The sequence below is a fragment of the Eupeodes corollae genome, chromosome 3 (assembly GCF_945859685.1).
Source record: "Eupeodes corollae chromosome 3, idEupCoro1.1, whole genome shotgun sequence".
Lineage (NCBI taxonomy): Eukaryota > Metazoa > Arthropoda > Insecta > Diptera > Syrphidae > Eupeodes > Eupeodes corollae.
In genome coordinates, this window is record NC_079149.1 from 15,881,589 (window position 1) to 15,906,140 (window position 24,552).

The window sequence follows — 24,552 nt, forward strand, 5'->3', positions numbered from 1 at the left end:
AGTTTGTGCACTACAAATGTATGTTATTAAGACCTTTAATAAACGTTTCAATAACTTTTATTTCGAAATAAGTTACACCCAGAAGCTGTAATTTATGAGAATATTTTTAAGTGAAACGTTGAGTGTTAAAGTTTCACACTTTTTCCTAACACCCCATACATTTGTAGTTGTAACTCTTGTTTATTTTACCATTTATTTTAAATTATTAAGACTCCTATTTCTCAAAGTGACAAAAGTATAACCAACGTGACAACTAATTTTCACTGCATCAATTACTATCCACTTAACACCTTAATCTTCTAAGAAACAGAAGCTTACATGCGATAGCACAACTATAAGATACAAATATCTCCTCCCACTCGTTGTCGACAACTCAACGACTACGACATCAACATAATATTATTTAAATCCCAAATAAGCCATCAACCTTAAGACATCTCAATTATATACTATCATCACCATTATACCATTAATATGAAACCACTATAAAACAATAGACATCTCTCCTGTGTCTCGGATATCTGCTATGTCAAATACCTAATACCAACATAACCATTATCTCCCGCAAAGAACGCCCAAATTGAAAGAAAAGTAAAAAGCCAAACATCTCGCTAATTCCAAAACAAACAAACTTATATACCTACAAAACCTAAACTAGCTATACGACGAAAAAGAGTATCTTAATATAACACAGATAGATAGGAAGGTATGCCAAACCAAATAACCGCCTTCAACCCAAGCTACAGCCAACATCAACGCAGCACAGCACTTTTTGTCACTCTCAGCTGCGTCAGAAGTGTAAACAAACCATTAACCACCGTGCGGTTCAGTTAAACTAACGTTGGAATAATTTTCTACCATCAGTATCTATAAAATACCATCTCCACCAAAACGAAAACTTTACATTAAAAAATCCTCCCAAAAAGTTGTGTACTTCAATTAGCACTTTGTACCTATACCTAAAACATGTATGTTCTATGCCTTCCTCTAGTTCTTGGTAAAGTAACAGAACACTGATGAATCATATCTTGAGAGATAGAAGATAGTGATTTCAAGAATTTCGACAGCGTAGTTTTTGTTATGTTCCGGTTATCAGCAATAGATATTGATTTCGACATCCCGCACAAGTCAAGCGGTCTGCTGAGCACTACTTCTTTCGAGTTGACTTTGATTTTAAATTCAGTTGAACTTCTAAGTTAAACAGTCCAAGAGATCTTTTGGGGGCAAATATTGACAAAATACGCGATCAGCAAAAAAAAAAATAGTCAAACGGTGCCAAGTTAGAATTTTCATCCAGAATCAATATTGTCTTAGTCCACGCATTCAAGCTGTCCATTGAACCCTAAAATTATCCATCACCATTAAATTCTTGGCTATAAAAGTTCGCACAAGTTAACGTCAGAAATTAGTTCTAGACATCACTCGAAGTTGTGGATACGATGGCTTTGATTTATCAATTTGGCATTATTTTGGTCGCTTTGGTAGTATTGGACACTGTGAAATCCTTTGCTGACCTTGATGATGATTTAAGTCCATCGAATAGAACTGGAAGAAGATTGGGAGACCGCTTGAAGAAGCCATCTATGAATCTTAATAATTGTGAAACTCAAACGGGCCACACTGGCAGCTGTATGACACGTTTCACTTGCATGCGAAATGGTGGCACTGTTTCGGGATTTTGTGGGACTTATGGTGTTTGCTGTGAAAGTGAGTGAATTTTATTTTGTTCTATCGGTAAGATTTCAAAACCTAGATGATTTCTCCTTTCAGCAAATGTTCAATGTGGCAAGACCTCGAAATTGAAGAGAACCCTCATCCAGACTCCAACAACTATTCCCACGAAGTGTACTTATGTCTTCGAGCCTTACAGCCCGAATGTGTGTCAAATCAAGATCGAAATGGAAGAATTCCGTTTGCAACAGCCGCAATCGGTGACAACGGGGGCTAACGTTGGAGATAGTGTTGAATGCAATGATCGCCTTGAGATTAACGACATAACACTGTGTGGTAATAACGACGGGCAGCATTTGTACGTCCCTTTCGATGTGGCCGGCGGAACCGATGCTAATGTAAATTTGATTTTCAACCTGCCCAGCCGTGATCCCATCTCAAGGTGGCGTCTTATTGTGACTCAGTTGGAGTGTCCCTCAGCTGCGTCGAGGAAGGGACTTCTGCCATTTGCAAAGAATACCGGTTTTCAGGATCTGAGGAATATATTCTCCTCACAGAATAACGATTTGCCCTTATTGGCTCCCCGGGGATGTTCTCAATATTTCACGGAGAGGACAGGGACTTTTGAGTCGTTCAACTATAACGGTGGAGCTGGACCGTATATGAGCAATTTGAACTACGCCATCTGCTTCCAACGGCAAGTTGGAGATTCAGCAATTGAGTAAGTGTAAATAAGACTTCTTTGAAGGACAAATTTGTGATCTTCTTTCTTCGTTTAGATTCACATTCACTGATTTTGGGTTACCTAATGAGGGAGTGAATAATGGTTATGATGCTGATTGTCATTCGTTGATTCCAACAACAGGAAGATCAGATGACTATTTGTTAATTCCAGGAGCTGTTGTGACTTCGACTCTGGGTGCTCTGCAACCAACTTATTTTTGTGGAACATCATCGAAGGGAACAAAAGCTATTTGTAAGTGGTGTGGAATTTATATTGTTACTCGTAACAAGTTTTTTCACGTGATTTTTATTTAACAGATGCCGCTGCAGGACCTTTTGTGATTTATTTCAATAGTGACGAATATTCTTCACCACAAGACTTAGGATTTAAAATAACATTCAATATCGCCTAAAATTTGGTTTGTGCTTAGTTTAAAAATGGAAGAACGGAAAAATATAGATACAATTTACTGTAAAACTTGTTGAAGTTTTATTTTTCTTAAGAGTTGCTTGATATCGCTTATAAAGACTCAATAATATTAAATGTGTTTTACCAATCAGTTATGTTCTGCTGTTCGGTCAAATCTTACTAGCCAATATTCAATTTAAAATTATATTTTATCGTAATTTTGATGAATTTTTACGAAACATTTATATTCAAAGGATAGTAGAGAACAAATTTTGAAATTTTCGAAAAAGGTTGTACTCTTTTTTTTGTTAATACAAATTTCTAACTATTCTCTTTTTATTATTTACGCACAAAACGTACACAACGAATTTAAACCACAATTTTAATTCTTACAGAGATCTGTCATTGGAATTGTAAACAAATAAAAACTGGTCAGTTGGAGTATAAGATTAATTTTTGACATTGATCATTAGAATTAAAAAAATGAATTTAACTCAAAAAATATTTATTACTGTGTGACAATTTAGTTTTTTCCTCACAAAAATCTTTAAGTAATTTCAATTGAAACAAAGTAAAATACCCATTCAAAAATTTTTCAATAAAAACTGGTAGTCATCATAAGACTAACTTCTAGAAAGCTCTAGAAAATTTAAATATAAATTTGTTGAAGGAAACAGATTTGTAATCTTTCCTGATTTATCAATTTTTTTTTCGAAAATTGTTAAAACGGTTTTTTGAAATCTTTAGCAATATGAAATATAATTTCTTTATTGAAAATTCAAAATCTAACTGTTCGTTTTTGGGAAAATTCGAATTTTCCATTTTTTATTGTTATTTTTAGTCTTAAGACAAATTTAAAACCGCCTCAAGCGAATCTGTTTAAAGCCTTTCAATTTAATCGACACACAGACGCACAGAATCGGGGACCCACTTAAAGTTCTTTTATGTTTTAATTTAACAAATATTATTTATAAGAATCATTGGTTTTCATCATTGCAAACAATCATTGGAATTTTCTCGACAGGTCGTTTATAACTATCAATAAAAGTTTCTATCATTGAAAAAAAAATTTCTGATTGAAATCCACCGAAAAACTTTTACTGACAGAAAACTGTCGTTTGAATTGTGTGAAATTGGAACACAAATCAGTGGAACGATTCTTTTCACTTTTGAACATTAAAGTATCAGCTGTTCAGGAAAATGAATTTTCGTCCGGAAAATAGAAAAACAAATACGCAATTACACTGTTTTTCCTCAAAAAAAAATCTTTGGGTGATTTCCGGTTGATCAGTATATAATTTTCATTTCTTATCTCTTTGCTAGGCAGTTCACTGCCAATTCTACGCTGCCAGTGAGTGTTATGACTCCGCCTGTATTTGAGCTAGTGATTCTATAGGACCAATCTTTTTTCGCACTCGTACTGTTGCAAGAGTCCTTAGAGATCTAAACACACATAAATCCGCTGGTCCGGATGGTATCCGGGCTATTGTTCTGAAAAGAGGTGTTCTTCATCGCTGGCAAAATAACTGCGTAAGCTTTTTTATCTCTCCTACTCCTCAGGTCTCGTTCCGAGAGGATGGAAAACTGCATTTGTCCAGCCCATCCCCAAAAAATCGAATCTTCCTCACCTTCTAATTACCGACCAATTGCACTTACGTCCCTCGTTTCCAAGGTCACGGGAACGCTGATTAATTATCAGCTCAAGAAATACCTCAATAATCGAAAGCTTCTTAATGACCGGCAGTACGGCTTTCGAAGCAATAGGTCCACCGGTGATCTCATCTTATCTCTCATCGCTTTGGAAAAAGTAAAATTATAGCACTTGATATTTCAAGAGCATTTGAAAGGGTTTGGCATCAGGCTCTCTTATCGAAAATGCGTGCTTTCGGTTTGTATGAATCCCTGCTTCATTGGATTAGTAATTACCTTTCGGATCGTTCAATACAAGTAGTATCGAATGGATTAAGAAAACTATAAAATAAATGCTGGGGTGCCCCAGAGCTCTGTTCTATCTCCAACACTCTTTCACATTTTTATTAATGATCTCCTGTCTGCAACATCTAATCCACTACATTGTTTCGCTGACGATAATACTCTTAACTTTTCATATTCGTTTTCAGACTCACATCCCTCTTCTTCGGATGTGGAACTGCAATGACAAAATATGATAATTCATTAAATCCGAGCTAAACAGCATTGTTCAATGGGTATTAAAAAACCGAGTGGAGTTTAATGCTTCGAAAACCCAATGCTGTCTTGTTTCGTTAAAGCAAGATATACCCCCTTTGCCATTATCAATGGATGGCACTTGCATTAATGAGACTGAACACCTCTATATTCTCGGTATGTGTGTAACCAACCACCTTTTGTGGAATGATCACATACGCCATGTCGCCAAAAATGCCGCAAGGTGTTTGGGTTTCCTTAGGAGATGCAAGAAATATTTCACCTCTTCTGATCTGGCTGTTATTTACAAGACTTATATAAATGTCCAAAGCTTGGATATAACTCCCATCTCTGGGCTGGTGCTCCTCCAACTCCTCTTGGATAGTATTGAACGTAGAGCATTTAAATTGGTAATAAATTCATCATAAGTTCATTTCCTTCGCTTGAACATCGTCGTAAGGTCTCTTGTCTAACCCTTTTTTACCGTGAAATAGCCAGTTGCATTCCTCCCCTTAAACAGTTCAACCGTAAAACTCGTGCTTCTAGGAATGCTCATCAGTATACCCTCGAGCCCAACTTCGGCCGTACTGTCAAATACAGAGATTTGTTCTTTAGCCGTACTATGCGAATTTGGAATTCCTTACTACACTCTGTCTTTCCTAGTCATTGCAATATTGAGGAACCCAAAACCAATGTGCACCGACATCTCCCTTTAAACCCTCTCTCCCCTTCCTAGTGCTCACACTGTGCCTCTGCATAATAAGGGTAGAAATATCCCCTTGAGTGTGTGCCTATTATAAAAAAAAAAAAAAAAATACTTATTACTTGGCCCTAAAAGTCAAATATTGATCATCGAAAAAATCATTTCAACTTGAAAACTAACAACTTTTTTAAGATAATAAAAGTAGTTTTGATAACGTAAGAAGTACGCGTTTTTCTCCAAACAATTTTTGTTGTTCCTTTTAAAATGCAGACTTTTGACTTACCAGAATTGTGTACTATAGGATTTTGACCCCACAGAAATTTCATAGAGAATTTTGACATATACCTAACATTATAAATACATTATTTTGACCCATAAAGTATTCAAACTCGACAACAACCCTCTTCGACATAGTGCAGTCATTAAATTTTCAACTGAAACTCGAGATCTAATCAATTTTCGAAAATCAATAAAAAAAACTGAAATGTCTCATTAAGTAACTTTTTTTTCTGATATGTGTGAACATGTATTTCAAATATTGATCTATAAATTCTCGCTATCTAAAAACTACTAATTTGTATTTTCGAAAAAAATATACTTGCGTCGTCTAGGAAGCCGTAGTGCTAAGAGATCTTAATAAAAATTAAACACTTCGCATTGTTCTTAAAACAAACAACTTTTTTTGAATGGGAAAGAATTTAAGTATTAAAAATTACAGCGTAGCTTATGTTATCATGCTACAATGCTAATTTCGTTTTTTTTTAAATTCGGAATTATTTTTTTACCTCAATGAACATATTCTATAAAAGACAGATTAGGGAAAATTTTGTTTGCGTTACTAAGGAGTTTGTGGCCGATTTTGAGCCGATTGTAAGTCAGTCCCGTCTCCATGAAAACAATAATTTTTTTAATTTTAGTAATCACATTAAGGCTTTTTTGACGGCTTATGAGAATAAAAATTAGAATTAAGAATATACAATTCATTTCTTTTTTAGGTCTGATTTTTTTTTTTTCCAATGTATTCAAGGAAAGACAAGGTGGCGAAATCGTCAAAATATAAACGTGACTTTTTAACTTTTTAAGCAAAAGTTATAAAAGTTTCCAACCAATTTGAAATGCATGCGTCTTAAGCTTTGTCTTTAACTCATGTAAATACTTTCACAAGTTTCATGATTTTAGACTAATGACAAAAAACTTTCTGACCAATTAAAATATTTTAAACATGTGATTTTGTTGCATTAAATAAAGCTCATAAAATCGAGTCTTGCAATATTTCGAAACTATCGTCTTCCGAAAACATTTTCTTAATTTGAAACAACACACGCTCATGAACTATGTCATATAAATTTAACAAATTGCTAAAAGTCTACTATCTCTTAAGTGAAATCTTAAGAGATAGTAGGATGTTAAAATAGCTTAAATTTAGCTGAATCATCATTTAAGTTTAATAAATTGCTTAAAATGGCTTTAACATTCTATTTATTCGGTTAAAATGTTGCACAATTAAAATAAACTAAACATATTTTTCAGGTAATCAAGTTCTTTAGTTAAGTAAACTTAGCTTAAAGAAACAATCTAATGCGCCTAGTTCTTAAGTGGTAAGTTAACTCCAAGTTAAGCTCAGAGCTAGTCAATCATGAATTCAGAGTTAACTCAGAGTTTTTTTAATGGGGGTTTACCTCATGTTTGGTATTATAATTTGGTATCACTGAAAAGTTATTCAGTTGTCAAAAAAATATCGAAATCGATAGATTTTGACATTTTGGTTTCGTCTTTTTTTAATTATTCAATGAAAGTTCAAACTTTTTCTTTAAATAAATTAAAATTAATTGGTAGTTATATGAAAATGAAAATAGAAATGCTACAACTTATTCTTCAAAGAATTGATAAACAGGATTTGAATATCAAACAGCTAAGCGAAAAAGTCGCTCTTAAAAAACAATGATGGACAGAACACACTTAAAATCGGTACATGGAATGAAAATGGTCTTATACAACATTAATCCGAATTATCGATATTTGCCTTTTTCTCCGAAACTCATTTTTCCAATGGACAAAGTCTAGACAATGTAATGGAAAACTATTCATGTTACCACGGCCCACATCCATCTGACAAGGCAAGAGGTGGATCGGCGATTCTTATAAAAGAAAGCTTAAAACATTATGAAATAATCAAGTTTACTAGTGGAAATATGCAAGTAAACACTATTAGTATTGGTATGAAAAAGAAAGAGTTTAAGATAGCAGCTATATACTGCCCACCAAGGCTCTCCCCGACAGAAGATGACTTTACTATACAGATATATTTAATCTTCTTGGGCTTAACTTTCTTGTTGGCGAAGACTTCAATGCGAAACACACCCATTGGGGTTCAAGACTTATATCAACAAAAGGCAAAAGACTTTTCCAAGCAGGCCGTAAATACAATTGCGAATTCTATTCCTCCAGGTCGCCAACTTACTGGCCTTCCGAAACTAACAAAATACCAGACCTTATTCACTTTTTAATAGCTAAAGGAATCAAACGAAATCACATTAGTGTCGAAAGTAATAATGACCTGTCATCAGATAATTAGTTATTCTATCACTTAGTAAATCGGAAGTACTATAAAAAAGTAGTAATCCAAAGGTTGTAAATAAGAAAAACTGGATTGATTTTAGAGAAAGGCTTTTAAGTTATATAAATTTAAGATATTCCATGGATTCAATCGAGCAAATTGACCATGAAGTGGAACAATTTACTGTTGATGTGCAACAAGCCGCTGAAAAAAGTACTTCAACATTTTCGAATAGAAGACAAAATGAAATAAAATATCCTTTAGAGATAAGAGAGTTGATAATAGAGAAAAGAAGAGCTCCAAGAAAATGGCAAAATACTAGATTTCCAGATGATAAAACAACGTTTAACCGTATAAGCAACAATCTTAAAAAACAAATGTACACAATCAAAAATGATTCACTCAGTACATTTCAAAGGAATTTAAAGACTGATTTTTTTCTATGAAAAGCAGCCAAGCGCCTGAAAAGACCGCAGTTACAAAACTCGCCTCTCAAGATGGAAAATGGATCGGTAACCCGAAAAAAAGCTATCCTTTTCGCTGAACATCTCGCTAATGTTTTTAAGCCATACTCATCAAACGCGGCTGAAAATAGCTTACAGTTTATTGATGAGACAGATTTAAGTGAAATATCAATTGTAAGACTTAAAGAAATAAAAAGTACTTATGTGTTTACATCAAAAATCAAATAAAAAATCACCAGGTTACGATCTAATTACTGCTCAGGTTTTAAAAAAAGGCCATTGAAAGCCTTCATAAAACTCCAATATATAATAAATGCGTGCCTTAAGCACCGGTATGTTCCGCACCATTCTAAATTTGCTTAAGTAATTGTCATACCAAAGCAAGGTAAACCACCTACAGAAGTGACGGCTTACAGACCAATATCGCTTATACCAATTATGGCAAAAGTTTTTGAAAAACTGCCTCTGAAGGGACTTAGCAAAATCATTGAAGAAAGAAGGTTAATCCCAAACCCTCAGTTTGGCTTTAGAAATAAACAAGTTCATAGAATATCGGATGTAATAGAAAAAGCATTAGAAGAAAAACAAGTATGTTCAGCTATTTTCTTAGATGTTGCTCAAGCTTTGGCATGAGGGACTTGAGTACAAAATGCAAAGGGATCTTCCCAGGCAGTACTTTGAACTATTAAAATCATTCATCTCAGATCGATTGTTTAGAGTAAGGTACGATCAAGAATACTCGGAATTGAAGAAAATAGAAGCCGATGTACCTCAAAAGTGTCCTAGGTCCTACCCTGTATTTACTATACACCAGGGATATTCCAGTTGGTAATCACACCATAATGGCTACTTTTGCAAATGATAACGCAATTTTGGTACCCGATAAATGTGTCCCTGAGGCAGCAGTAAAAATACAAAATGCCGTCGACGCAGTAAGAGCTGGAACGAAAAATGGCGTATCAACCTCAATGGAACAAAATCTTCACATATAAACGTGACTTCCAAATAGAAATGGTTACAGAAGTTGTTAAAAAATACGCTGTATCGTACAAACAGAGACTGCAAAGTCATACTAATGCTGAACTGGAGTCCGTCTTGGATATAAGAGATTAAGATGAACCAAGCCTCATGAGCTAATGGTCTAAGAAAAAACATGGGAAAGTATTAACAGTTTAAACTTCCCCCAAAGTGATTGTACAAATTTAAGAAAGATAAATCTGAAGTCGATCCTTCAAGATTGGTCCTGATGTTGATGTGGTTTTAGTGGTTAAGAGTCCCACACTACTTGGTGTCGAATACTGCCAAGTGTCTTTTAAAGATTTCCTCCTGTCAAACAAAAAAAATATTGTTTTCTTGTAAGGTTTTTAATTTTTGTAAAAAAAAAACTGTCAATTCGATTTTCTCAAGATCTTCCCAGATGTTAAAAACGTTTTTTTCGTTGCACAAAATTGTTTTGGAGATAAAATCATTTTGTATTCAAATGTGACAAATTTGTAAAAAAACAAAACGCTAATTGAATTTTTTTCAAAAAATATACTTGTTTGGTATCACTATCAATATATTATATAAAATTTAATTCAATTCTCAAGCGTTTTTGGATCGTAAGATATTTTGGGGTAACCAGCATTTGTACCTTTTTTCATATTGCCATGGTAAAAAATCACAAACTCAATTTTTTTGAGAGTCCTCGAGAAATGTCAAAAACTTGTTTCAGGAGTTGATTCGAGTTTAACTCTGAAACTAGAATTATATCGCTCTGAAAAATTGGACCTTATTTGCCTACAAACAAGCTGGTTTCATTGTTTACCAACAAGTGTATTTTGTTTTGTAAAGATATAAATATATAAATCAATATTAATAGGCTTACACTTTAGTACATAGGCTGTACGCAAAATGTCATAGAGGAAATAAAAAAGCTTTGAAATGACGTTTGCTGAGTTATAAACTATCGAAGTAGTTCGAAACAATCTATTAGTTTTAGTTTTGAAGTATTTTTCTTCACTGATTCTCCAAATTTGATACTCAAACAACTAAGATTGAGGAACTCATAGAAAACAGGGATCTTATTATTTGCAGCTGATTTTCTAAAATGTTTTCGTTAAACATCGCTTTTACAATTTGACGAACATTTTCTTTTTTTAAAATAGTTTATTAGAAAATCCGAACGAAAGTAACAAAACTAAAATAATTTGTAGATATGACATACAAATAATGCAACTTTAAAAACAACGCCCTCAACATTTACCAATTAGTTGCAGTTTGAAAACATTTCAAGTTAAAGACATAGTTTCTAATCTGATATAGAAACTTTTTGCAATTACACATTTTTCGCTGTGAAAATCGAGCCCCTTTCCAATAAAATAAAATGTTGCCTTCTCATTTACTCACCCCCAATTATTCCAAAACATTTCTTATCAATACAGATTTATAATTTTCAGTGAATTAAAACTTTCTTACGTAAACAAAAGATGAACACAAAAACATTTCTCTTCACAATATGATAATAATTTCTTCAATCAACCGTGTACCGCTATAATTAAAAAATATAACAATTGTTTATTCTATAGATCAGTCCTCTCATAGCTCCAATATCTCATTTGCAGGAGTGATTAAAAAATTAATACAAACAAAAAGAAGACAATACGAAAATTGATAAGATAGAAGAAAACCAATCATGTCTCAATGAAAGATTAGATCTTTATTGTTTGCGGATAAAATAGCGATGTTTGAAGCTCACTCCCCACAGTTCTTGGCTTAAGTTTCATCAGCAATGAAGTTGTTTATCTCGGTTTTTATTTTGGCTACCCTTGGTCTTGGTGGACTAGTTGAGGCTAAGGACACTGCATTGGTTTGTGGCGATTCGACCTCCGCTAAGACGGTATCAATGGTGTCACCATATTCACCTCCAAACTTATGTGAATACACAATTTCGGCTAAGAGCAAGTCAATTTGTCAGGTAGACCATAATACCATAACATCAGTTTAACCTTCTTAACGATTTATTTCGATTTCTTTTTCAGATGCGTATTGATTTCAGCATTTCTATGGCCCAACCCGTGTTCCCAAGTTCGAAGAACGACCTTAAGATTCCCGAATGTACCGAAGAAAGCCTTACGATTAATGACTTCATATTCTGTGGTGCTGAAACGGATCAGCACATCTACGTTCCTATCAACACAAAAGCTGGCATTGATTCAGTTAAAATCTCCTTCGACATAGCCCAGCGCAAAGGAACATCGAAGCTGCCACCTCTTTCCTGGAATGTTAAGGTCACTCAGGTGGAGTGTCCTTCGGGAGTAAGATTCATCAGGAACTCAGATCCAGAGCCTCGCCTGTTTTCCTCCAAGGACGCATCCCTTTTGGCTCCAGCTGGATGTGATCAGTATTATCCAGATGACAGTGGAACAATTAAATCCTTCAACTTCAACGATGGGAAGGGTATTTATCCCCTCAATATGGAATATGTTATGTGCTTTGGAAGAGCTATTGACACAACTGGATTGCAGTGAGGACTTTCTTCATTCTTTCTTAAATTGAACAAAAAAATTTATTTGATTCTCTGTTTTTAAGAATCACAGCTGAGAGCTTCAATGTCGGACAAGATAAAGACAGATTTCCTATTTATACGCAAACCGATATCCACTGTTATCCCCAATTGGTAACTGAAGAACGTGTCGAGGACTACCTGATGATTCCACAGGCTATAGTCGAGGAAAACTCAGTTAGAGCAACTTACTTCTGTGGGCAGAGTATAAATGGATTGAATGTTTTGAGTGAGTATATTTTTAAATCTAAAAAGCTTCGTTTTTGTTTTTCTAAAAATAAGTTGGCTCTCAAAACTAAAAACTTTATTTCAGGCGAGAACCCGGGTCCAATATTTATGGTTTTCAAAAGTGGTTCTGTCTATAGGAATTCATCTAAAGCACTGGGCTTTTCACTGAAATACCAAATGATGTACGCATGAAAGCTTAAGATAAAAAAAAATAAATCTTTAAAGTTTCAAATAAGAATAAATATGGAAGCTTTAGTACTAAAGTAAATGGATGGTTTTTGTATTCGATAAAAAGGAAATTTACAGATTTTGAAATATCCCAAAGTCTTTTTATTGGTTTGGATATTAGGTACTGGAATAAGAATTGGTCGTCGTTCTTCCAGTTCCAGGAAAATAAATTTAAATTATATTTTATTATTAACCTTTCTTTTGACCTTAAACAAACTTAACAGTAGTTTTAACATTACTAAGTAAGTCAAAAGAGATGAATTAATAAATTCCTGGTGGAATTGTACATAAGAACATGTCTTATAAACGATATAAAGCTTTTCTATAATCGTTTTATAAAAATTTAAAAAAGTAGGCAAATACCACGCCCCCAAATAAAACTAAAATTAAAAAATAATATATTTCTGCTATCATTTATAATTTTGATTGGCGGGCATGTAGTAAATCATTTTAATAGTAACTTTTAGTTTATGTTTTCTAATTATTGCAATTCAGAAACAACTATTGCTCCAACTAACCTTATAGTTAAAATATTCAAAAATTCAAAACCAAAATAAACCAATCCCTTTTATTTGCGACTTATAAGAATTTTCTGGCAAGTTTTGCATTCTTAGAACAAATGAAACTCGTGATTTCATTAAAATGACTCTACGAAGGTTGAGAAGTTGAAAAGACTGGGTTCGACTATCCCGACTGTCTGTGTGGCCGATCTTGTTCCTGCAGCCTAATGCCATTGAGTTGAGTAAGTTATAACTTTTAAATTTGTATTAAGGTTTCAAGTAGATTCTTTTTGTTTTTTTTTTTAGGACCAAAAATAGTAGTATTCCTCCTTCCTCTTGACCTGGAAGATTTGTGTGAAAATTGTCTACATTTTTTTATCTTAACTTGCTCCGAGGCTAAACCCATAGTTATTAATTTTTCTCAGGAACCAGTAAATCAATTTAAATAATTCTTTTTCTAAATTATCTCTTATATTGCCTTCAACTTAAATGTCTATTTTTCCCGTAGGAAGTAATTGTAATCGTTCCGATTTGTCCCATTCGAAATTTTGACATTTATCGACGTTTTAAGGTCGCTAGAATCTAAATCATAGGTTTTTAGGGAGATGTCTGTTTGTGTGTACGTATTCCAATATCAAGAACCGATAAAGACATTGACTTCAAATAAATTTTGTTAAAAATGTATGTATAAGCTAAGGTAGCCAAGGTAGCCAAGGTAGCAATTCGGGTTTATAGACCCAAGGCAAAACAGGGAGAAGACAACGTCGAACGGCTACAATCACACGAGATCATGAAATCTTTCACCAATAAAAGATAACTCTCTTGAAGTTCTCTGTATCCAACACAATGCATGGAGAACCAGTAGCAACATTGCCAAGAGGCAACCAGAGAAGCGGGAATAAAGTTCGAAAGTCTTATGTACACGTGAAATAAAATTCCCAAGGACATAAACCTTGAACCGAGAGTTCTGCAAAGATGAAAGTGGAAACATCATAGTGGAACCGCAGTCATTAAAAGAGGATATGGAAGGAACACTTCTGCATACGAAGAACCGAATTTCGCTGTCAGCATGAAGATCCATTCAACATAGACGACGAAAGCAAACAATCCCGTCCTACCGACTTACACGAAGTAAAGATTGCCATTTCTAAGCTGAAGTCTAACAAAGCCGCTGAAGATGGCTTGAATGCCGAGGTCTTTAAAGCAGCTGGAGATAATTTGGTTAGGAGCATGCACCAACTCATTTGTAAGATATTGTCGGAAGAAGGCGTGCCCGATGAATGGAACCTCAGTATTGTTTGCCCGATCCTGAAAAAAAGAAACCCTCTAAACTGCACCAATTATAGAAGAATCAGTCTATTAACATCGCTTGAAAAATCTTCTATGCCGTAATATGTGAACGTCTAAAACCCATCGTCAACAACCTGATAGGTCCTTATCAGTATGGTTTTGGACCAGAAAAGTCCACAGTTGATCAAGTATTCACATTACGGAAGATTCTGGAAAAAAAAACTCAAGAACATCAAATCGACACCCACCATCTTTTCATCGATTTCAAGGCCGCATATGACACCATCTACAGGGACGAACTATAAAGAGCCATGCCACGACTAAAATGGCTGGGTCACGTAGAGCACATGGAAACCAATGCTCCGGCCCGGAGAAAGATTTTGAATCCACACCCACAATAGAGCGCAATAGAAAAAGTGACCTCACCCAACTTGGAGTGCGAAACTTGAGAAATGTAGATAGGGACTGAGCTTGATGGAGGTGTTTGTTGTTTGAGGCCGTAATTCGCACAGGACTGTAGCGCCACCTTAAGTAAGTAAGTAAGCTTCAAGCTAATTTTATCTTATACAAAAATATTGTTTAACGATGTGTAAAGTTTTCATAAAAATTAATTAACAGTCAATTTTTTTTATAAATATTCAAATCTACATAAATACTACACAAAAATTATTAAAAATTCATATTCGGTTCTCAATATCACGTGAATAAATGAAGGTATTGACTTCAAAATGATTTCATTTTATTTGAAAAATTAAGTCTGTATTTTGTTATAAGTACGAAGCAAGTACTTTCAAAACGTGCTACTAAATTGGTAAAAATTGGTTTTCGACTAAAAATCTCGCTAACAAAAACAGATTTTGAAATCCAATTTATTTTAGTATCTTTAAAATTTTCATTTGATAATTTTAGACGAAAACCTATAAAATCCTTACAACATTGATACTATTCTTAAGCTGGCTCTTTAGAAACGACCAAGGTCTAGTAGTTCAGTAGTAGATTTTATTATTTTTTTCAATTTTTTTTTTAGCAATATTTCACCTCAGATTTTGTAATTTTTTTTTTAGAAACATTATTTTCCACAAATAAATATTTCCAGCAATTAAATTTCTGACTTTTTTTTACGAAACTATTATTCTGTGGGTTTTTTTGACGCTTTTGGAAATTAAAACAAACGAATTTTATATGAAATCTTTAATGATTGAGATTTTTGAATAAGATGGATAAATGTTAAAAAATAATGGGCTTAATCATTACTGAAACAATAAATAAAAAAAACATCACGCACACTTCCCAGTGAACTATTTTTATTTTTGTATTATTTTATGGTTTGCAAATTTAGCTATAATATTTTTTTATTTTTGATTAATGTAAATTTTGAAACATATACATATGAATTAAATCAATGAAATACAGGTAACATTCAAATTCTCAAGCTTAAGGGTTAAATCTTATAATGAATGCGCAGTCTTTCAATGACCGAAAACAAAAAACCTTGAGTCACAAAATGTAGCAATTTCTTGCGTCAAAGTAGTTACAATATTTTCAAAAATCAATCTTTGTGAACATTAATTTTGTCTCTTGCAAATTTAATATAGAGGTTTTTCTTTAAAGAGAAAACAAACATTTAATGTTCAACCTCTCATAATAGCTGATGGAATGAAAGACGAAACGACACCCTAGTTCATTTTCCATAGAATACCTACCTTTACCTATGTTAATACTACTTCAGGGTGTGATAACACCAAAAAACCACACTCCTATTCCCAACCTAGACATCTGCCAATTTTATATTAAGCTTCACTTTATTGCTTTAAGAAAACGAATAGATTCCAAACTCATTTGCTCCCTCTTCCTTCCCAGCCGCATTTCTAGTATTTCCTAAAGGTATTTTAATGAGAAGGTAATAATATACATATTCTTATACATTTTGCCTAAAATTAAATTTTGCTTAAGAAGGCAAAGAATTATACATAAATTAAAATGCATAATTTCGTTAAAGAAGCTGTGCCTTTAAAAATACATTTATTTACAGACAAAAATGGTTTGAGATTGAAAATGCTATGGGTCCTCGTTCTAATTGAATCATCGTTTGTCTTGTGTACAGAAATCCTTTAAAATGGACCTACGTAAATTATTGAACAATTTTAAAACCATTTATTTTATCTTTTTTGAAATATTTGAATTTGGTATTTATGAGTAAATTTGTCTCGAATAGATTTTAAACTTTTTAGAGTGTCACTGTAGGATTATGTATTCTAATTGCTCCAGGTGGTGGTTCCTTATATTAATTTTGAAAATTTAAGTTAGCATAATTTATTACGTTGAAAAAGATAAAAATATTAAATTTGAATTTATGTGAAATGGTAAAGAGTCTTAAAGTAACTAATTGGACTTCTGTATAGATTTTTAAACACAACATTTATCATTCGACATAATTTTGTATTTAAAGTTTATAGGTGAATCAATACAATTTATTATGTTTTAATGAGCTCTTGAGCAGAGCAGTGCAAGTTTGATATTTATCTCGATCTTGATAGTTGAAGTTCTTTAATCTTGTTTGAACTAAACTCAAAACTTTTTTTTCGAAACATCAAAGATTACATTTTTGTATTGTTTTCCTCCTCAAGACCCATTTTAAACAATTAAAATACAAAAACAAACTGTATGGTCTATGGATCTCGCGGAAAATAAATTTATTCGAGTGCTGATTTTTTTATCGTTTCATCTTCAATTAAAATAAATCAATTATAAGATTTGGTTTGATATAATTCAATATTCAATATCTGTTTTTTCTTCCACTTACCTGAAGTCAAATTATAAGAACAAACAAATATTAATCTCTTTTTAGCTCTTGTTGTGATTAGAAATTCATTAAAATTAAGACCATTGAATTTTTGAACTCCTGTCGATAAGATTAAACAATAAAACAATAAGAACAGTAGTGGTGGTTTACATGAATAGAAAGTAAACAAAAATATTATTTTAAAATGCTTTGGAAGTGTGTTTATTTCACTGTCAAAATTCGCAGACATTTCAGATAAATTTTAAAATTATTTTATGTATTCGAGATCATAACATCTGGGTTATATTTTTTTTCTGTTTATAGATGTTTAAAATGTTAGTTTCTACTTGAGATGATATTTTAATTTGTACTACATTGTTCGAACTCAAGAGACTACTCTTGATATGTTTAAACAGAGTTTCATAAAATATCAACATTCTTGATGTGTGACTAAATAAATAATCTCTTTACTCGACAGTAGTTATAAATTTTGGCTCATTTTTATTTTGTATTTATAATTGCATAAATATTCTGCAAAAACTATAGGGCCATGGCAGAGGTCCAATGAGCGATGATGGCTAAGGTTCTATGATTCTTCTATATGTAATCTTTTAAAAAGAATTTCTAGAATTGAGATCTTTTAAAATTTTTCTGATATTAAATTAAAAAAAAACAACTACCTATTAACTGGAATAGAGTACCTCAGGATGATATATGATATTTTTGGTAAGAAGAAAATTGACGATTTGATTTTAAAAAATCGACCTTTTCATGGGCAATACAATTCTTCATTTCAGCAGGCCAAAGATTAATCTGTTTATTTGTAATACACATTTCATCATTTTTAAAATATTAATTCATAGAGTAATTGTCTTCCAAAAAGCCATTCACATTTCCATTTTGCCAGCCTGACTGTCCCTAACCTTAATTCTTAAACCTATATAAGCGGGCCAAGACCAAACGCCCTAGACAATTTTGAATGACATTCTCAATTTGAAGCCATCAAAACGGGTTCTTCTGCCTTACCCTATCTCTTCGGTCATTATCGGAAACAGTCCTATGGAACTGAAGACGCTCAGCCTGAAGAGAGGAAAGCTTCGGGCGGAATAAAAACAACAACGGCTGCTAAAAAACAACCGTTTTGTCAAACAAATGCTCCCCTAGCTCTGGCCAGAGCAGCACTTATATGTCTGTCGAAATACAGTATGATCCAATCATATACTTTACTACACTTCTATTCGCCAGTGGCTGTCGATTAGGTCCAACGATCACTAGATTTTTCCAGTTCTTTCTCGTATCCCTTAAGGTTCCATACAGCGGAGGCCTTAACAGAATAGTTTCGCATTTCTGAAAGTTGATTTTCAACTTCCAGTCATCGCAATATTGCTTAATCTTGTCGAAGTCCCTTGCAAAAGTGTCTTGATAACCTCAATTTTTAATTTGAAAACTCAAGACCTACTGAAATACTCACCACCGCAACTTAAGATCTTTTTTACAATTCAAGATTCATCATAAAAACGTCCAAACTACTTGTGTTATGTGTAGTTCTAGGCCTGCCTTTGGCAGTTCAAATCCCTCTTTTTACACAAGCCCTCTTTTTACACAGCCCTTAGACCTTAGACCTTAGACCTTAGACCTTAGACCTTAGACCTTAGACCTTAGACCTTAGACCTTAGACCTTAGACCTTAGACCTTAGACCTTAGACCTTAGACCTTAGACCTTAGACCTTAGACCTTAGACCTTAGACCATAGACCTTAGACCTTAGACCTTAGACCTTAGACCTTAGACCTTAGACCTTAGACCTTAGACCTTAGACCTTAGACCTTAGACCTCAGACCTTAGACCTTAGACCTTAGACCTTAGACCTTAGACCTTAGACCTTAGACCTTAGACCTTAGACCTTAGACCTTAGACATTAGACCTTAGACCTTAGACCTTAGACCTTAGACCTTAGACCTTAGACCTTAGACCTTAGACCTTAGACCTTAGACCTTAGACCTTAGACCTTAGACCTTAGACCTTAGACCTTAGACCTTAGACCTTAGACCTTAGACCTTAGACCTTAGACCTTAGACCTTAGACCTTAGACCTTAGACCTTAGACCTTAGACCTTAGACCTTAGACCTTAGACCTTAGACCTTAGACCTTAGACCTTAGACCTTAGACCTTATACCTTAGACCTTAGACCTTAGACCTTAGACCTTAGACCTTAGACCTTAGACCTTAGACCTTAGACCTTAGACCTTAGACCTTAGACCTTAGACCTTAGACCTTAGACCTTAGACCTTAGACCTTAGACCTTAGACCTTAGACCTTAGACCTTAGACCTTAGACCTTAGACCTTAGACCTTAGACCTTAGACCTTAGACCTTAGACCTTAGACCTTAGACCTTAGACCTTAGACCTTAGACCTTAGACCTTAGACCTTAGACCTTAGACCTTAGACCTTAGACCTTAGACCTTAGACCTTAGACCTTAGACCTTAGACCTTAGACCTTAGACCTTAGACCTTAGACCTTAGAATGTTTTCATAAAACACTATCTAACCTTAACGTTTAAAATTTTTCGAAAAAATCAATCTTACAAAGTTTAGAGTTAACGTTGTGGTTCACATAAATCTCAGTTCTCTTTGGAAAATCAATACCCTTAAACTAAATTTGACCTTATTTAACTACTAAACTCTTTCGCTGAAAACACAAGTAATCTAAGGCTTTAAATCGACCATTATCATTCAAGTCACAACCTTCAAATATTTCATTATTTTAATAAAACTAAAGTTACTCAAAATACGCCTTAGAAAGTATAAATCCGTGCTTATTCTCAAACCTCTCTTTGAAACCAAAGGAATCTTTGAATGTCAAGGACTACATTCGTTATTAAGAACGAGGTGTGTAGTGTGGAAGTTTTCAGTTTAAACTATATTTTGGAAAACTGTTAAAAAAAAATCCTGTGGTGCTACAGCTCATAGAGAAAAATTTCACATTCGTTGTGTACGGGTTAAAAACAAATCTCTGTACTTTATAGTTCTATTATTGTTTTCAAAAAGAAGCTTATTAAAAAGTGAGATTATTAGGGTTAAACTGTTTAAGGGAAGAAATGCAGCTGTCTTTTTCTCCCTAGGTCTAGAGCATACAGAGTTTGAGCTTAGGAACATTACAAAGATGATTAGGAAACGTAAATGAACCAAGGATGTTACCTTCAACAATTATTTTAAAAGCTCTTTTTTGAACTACGTATACAAGATGTTAATGTACGAGGTACTCGTAAGGTACTTGAGCCGTAGTTCAGAGATTTATACTCAAGCTGTGGACGTATATAAATAGATGACGAAACATTGTCTTTCAATTGACAAAGCATGCGTGACGCATAATCAGGCTTCCCTATTTATCTTCATCACACATTCTGATGAAATCTCGTGATTTGCCTAATCGCCAAATAGTAACCACAAATTCACAAGTTGCAACTTTTCCAATATCTTTAAAATACAATGCATTATTGCCAATTTCCCACACCTACCTAAATTTATTTAAAACCAAAAATAAAGTTTTGATAAATTTACTGCACGAATAATGGATTTTCACTTTGATTTTCTCGCCCGTATCGAATATGAATCCAAAAGATACAAAATATTGTTTGTTGTTCCATAAAAAAAATGTATGTTTACGCTCAAAAAATTTATATTACTATTTTGTTGGTCATAAAATTTCAGGAAATGCATAATTTATAAACTTAAATTCACTTTTAAGCGCGTCTGCAGCTTTCCTCAGAGTATCTATAGCTACCTACCAATTTCTGAAACCCAAACAACACTTTTCGAAATTTTTCGGTAAACATCAAACTTTGCCAAAACAATATTTTGTTTATCTACTTTTAAAATTATTTATTTTCAAATTCAAGTGCATGAGCTACTTACAGAGAAATACGTAGGTATACCTAGCTACAAGATACCTGTTAGAAAAAGTAAACAGAAGATTGTTGATGATGATGATGATGGTGCTACAAAAATACAAATACAACAGAAAAAAAGATACAAAAGTATCTATCAGTAGCTAGACTCTTGGCTTTCAATTGCAACCTGTTGAACTGTAATAAATTTGTATTGATAAGAAGCACGTGTTTTGTTTACTCTTCGTTATCAGTAGAGACCGAAGACGCAGACTCATAATTTGCCTCTCAAACAAAACACAACCTTCAAACCTAACCTCTCTCGGTTGCAATGGAACATATTTTCTAATCGAAACTAAGTTCGCTAAAGCTTCATTTTAAAGCTTTAGTATATTACTTTGATAAACCTTTTTGGCGCCACGCTAACGGTTGATAGTTATGCAGCTCTGGGCATGAGACTCCAGCACTGGCGGGCGTTGGGGCTTTCTTCAAGTAGTGAGATAGGACCTATGGTTGTGTCCGTCCATCAGTCCAGAAGATCCAGAGCTGTCGCGTCTACGTCAGTCGTCGTCGGTCGTGTCGGTAGTAAGAGTCTTCTTCGCGCTAGTTGACGGAAAAAAGGAAATTCATCTCAAAGATACTTTCAGTCCGCGTTAGTCACTCGCAAAACGATGAAGTCGAAGTGAATTGCGCGAATTCATATAAATTCCACAATCAACGACAAAACCTCCCATTTGAATATATATCTAAAATTAATGTTTATTTGTTTACTTTGTCGATGTTGATAAAAAAATTTTAATATTAATTTTCCGGTTGAGTAGGTTAATTGTTTATTGAAATACATGAGTTATAATCTCAGATGTGAGAGTTCAGAGTGTTATGCATCTATAATAAGCATCATTTGAATATCAGCTGAATATTGTAAAAGTTATAAAAATAAATCCCACATAAGAAAGTGCAAACGAGTTTAGTGTGAAAATAAATCAATATCCCAACATCATAAGCAACAAGATAGAAAAAAAAAAGAAAATTATTAATTAAGTGAAAAAGAATCTATTTTCTTGTATCTATAGCTTTTTGATTACCGCTTTTATGCATGCATATAAATTCAAGGAGATTTTAAGGATAAATTGACACTGAACACAGACACCCCGACCGACCCCTGTTTGGCGCATTGCTGACAAGGATATAATAAACAACGATACAAAAATTGATTCAAGGTAAACGCTTCCTTTTCTTCTTCTTCTACATCTTTCCCTTCTTCATCGTCTTGTTCTTTATATCAATTGTCTGGCTCATTTCAAATTTATTGAAGCTTAAAGGAATAATTTTTATTGTCTATTATTTTCGTGCGGAAATTTGAATTCTAGAAATTGGATCGACAAAAAAAGGATAACGATTATTTTTTCTTTTTTATTATTTTGAAAGAAAGATGAGTTTTTGGGATTGAATTGGTTTTCTTTTTTCGTACTTTTTTGTGATTTTTCTATTTATCGATCAAAATTAAGTGGATCAATTTTAGATAAATAATATTTGCATTGAGAAAATTTGCGAACATTTTTGTTTTCGGTTAAGTGGATTAGAGACATTTGATAAAGGGTTTGAAAATGTATCGTGTCCTTTTAAGATATTATGGACACTTAAAAATAAATTGATTGTAAGAGGATTTTTTATTTTTCGATGGAATACTTGAATTCGATGATGGACTTGTGTTTCAAAAACTTTTGTAATGATTTATTTATGAATATTGTTCAATGAGTTGTGCAAAATGAAATTTGTCAAAATTTCGGATAATAAAGTATTTTCTCAAAAAAATAAAAGGGTTGATATAAAAAAAAAGGTTAAATAGGTTAAAATCTTTTGAAATCGGACTTTTAAGGAAAACACATTTGAAAAAAGTATTAGAAATGTGGATCCTCTCCAAGAAGTTTTAATGAAGATTACATCAGATCTTTTTATTAAAAAATATCAATGGAAACTTAACTGGGAAAAAGTTCCTATTAGACGAACTTTCTTACTCTAGGTCATATTATGTAAATCTTAAATTAAGGAATTTGCGCCATAATATTAAGCAAATAGGTTTTTGGTACAATTTGTTCAAAAACAAATTTGATTTTCTAAGTTTTTGGAAATTTATGGTTTCCGAAAAAATAGTGAACCCAACTATAAATTTAAATACTTCAGTTTAAAAAAATGATATTTGACACTGAATGAGTGTTTATAAAAATATTTGTTCTTCGCAAAATGCAAAGGACATATGTCTAACTACTTTTAAAGCGTTATTTCAAATATAGAATTAGGACAATAAGAGAGTATTTTGTGAGAAAAAGACACTTTTAAGTTTTTTAAGTATAAATTGTATGACAATAAGAATACGAGTGTTGAAGTTGCACTTTTGCAAAACCTATACAACAAAAGATGAACAACTTGTATCGTAAATCGTCAGAAAAACTTTTAAATATATTTAACCTAATCTGTCATTTTATAATAGTTTGGGTCAAAGTTAAAGAACCTAATACTCTTTGAAATTGAAATAAATAACCTTGAATCTGACTCCAAATTGAATTCAATAAAAAATTAAGGTATATTAACTTTACCCAACCACCTGTTTGAACCAGGTATACTTCTGGTAGGACCACGTTATTGCTGGGCTACCAATTATATATAATATGACCTTTGATATAATATTTGTTATTATTAAATAACAGATAAGAAAAAATATGTTTTTAACAAAAATCAAAGAAGAATGTTGATTATAAAGAATCAGAAACAAAACAGAACCCTGAGGCACACCTTTTGCTTTCGATAGTATTTAAATAAGATAAGTTTTGATAACAAAGTTTTTGTTTATATTTTTGAGAATGCGCACAAATTTCAGGTCTTACAAATAAAAATTTACAAACTAGCTAAGAGAATAAAATAGAAATTATACATTTCAAAAAGACATTATCACATTTTAATGGGGTGTAAAATGTTGCCAATTTCAATGCTTCCAAGTTACTAAATTTATTATTTTGTTCCAAGGTGTCAACTTTGTCTTTTAATAAAAAAAATAGATACAATATTATCGATCCATACAATCCAAACAATAACATTAAGTAGAATAAGAAAGTTGTAAAATTATTCAAAAAAAAAAGTTTGGGATGCCCACACTGATATTTTCACATCTGTGCCCGTTGATTTTTCTAAAACTTAAACAAAATTTTAATAAAAACAATTTGTGTGAGATACAATTTTTTTTCTTTCTTCTTTTTGTACTTAAGTTGAAAACTATTGTTATCAGTTTTTTGTTGTTTAAAAAAAATCAATTTTTAAAAGGTTATTGTGTTTTGTAAGAAAGATATAAATTGGATTTTCTTACAAAATTAACTTAAGTTACCAAAAATATTTTGCATATTAT

General features: G+C 32.9%; 3 protein-coding genes across 3 annotated transcripts in view; all 3 read left to right on the forward strand.

Annotated features, from left to right (window-relative positions):
- The first annotated feature begins 1,186 nt into the window (after positions 1 to 1,186).
- On the forward strand, positions 1,187 to 2,872 carry LOC129951730 (uncharacterized). Its single transcript, XM_056064035.1, has 4 exons — positions 1,187 to 1,707; positions 1,771 to 2,392; positions 2,451 to 2,647; positions 2,713 to 2,872. Exons 1-4 carry the CDS (start codon positions 1,440 to 1,442, stop codon positions 2,805 to 2,807), a joined length of 1,182 nt encoding a protein of 393 aa, XP_055920010.1. The 5' UTR covers positions 1,187 to 1,439; the 3' UTR covers positions 2,808 to 2,872.
- Positions 2,873 to 11,435: 8,563 nt separating this feature from the next.
- On the forward strand, positions 11,436 to 12,733 carry LOC129951683 (uncharacterized). The gene is made up of 4 exons (XM_056063968.1): positions 11,436 to 11,649; positions 11,714 to 12,198; positions 12,264 to 12,466; positions 12,551 to 12,733. The coding sequence occupies exons 1-4, from the start codon at positions 11,464 to 11,466 to the stop codon at positions 12,655 to 12,657; spliced, it is 981 nt and encodes a 326-aa protein (XP_055919943.1). The 5' UTR covers positions 11,436 to 11,463; the 3' UTR covers positions 12,658 to 12,733.
- An 8,910-nt stretch (positions 12,734 to 21,643) lies between these two features.
- LOC129950289 (calcitonin gene-related peptide type 1 receptor) overlaps positions 21,644 to 24,552 on the forward strand; it is a 148,448-nt gene continuing 145,539 nt past the window's right edge. Inside the window, exon 1 of the mRNA XM_056062183.1 lies at positions 21,644 to 22,372. The gene's annotated coding sequence lies outside the window, so the exon portion shown is untranslated. The remainder of the gene's footprint in view (positions 22,373 to 24,552) is intronic.

Coding starts and splice junctions, on each gene's coding strand:
- LOC129951730 (XM_056064035.1), top strand. CDS start 1,440: ATGGCTTTGATTTATCAATTTGGCATTATTTTGGTCGCTTTGGTAGTA. Junction 2,393..2,450: donor GTTGGAGATTCAGCAATTGA/GTAAGTGTAAAT, acceptor TTCTTCGTTTAG/ATTCACATTCACTGATTTTG. Junction 2,648..2,712: donor GAAGGGAACAAAAGCTATTT/GTAAGTGGTGTG, acceptor TTTATTTAACAG/ATGCCGCTGCAGGACCTTTT.
- LOC129951683 (XM_056063968.1), top strand. CDS start 11,464: ATGAAGTTGTTTATCTCGGTTTTTATTTTGGCTACCCTTGGTCTTGGT. Junction 11,650..11,713: donor AGAGCAAGTCAATTTGTCAG/GTAGACCATAAT, acceptor TTTCTTTTTCAG/ATGCGTATTGATTTCAGCAT. Junction 12,467..12,550: donor AAATGGATTGAATGTTTTGA/GTGAGTATATTT, acceptor ACTTTATTTCAG/GCGAGAACCCGGGTCCAATA.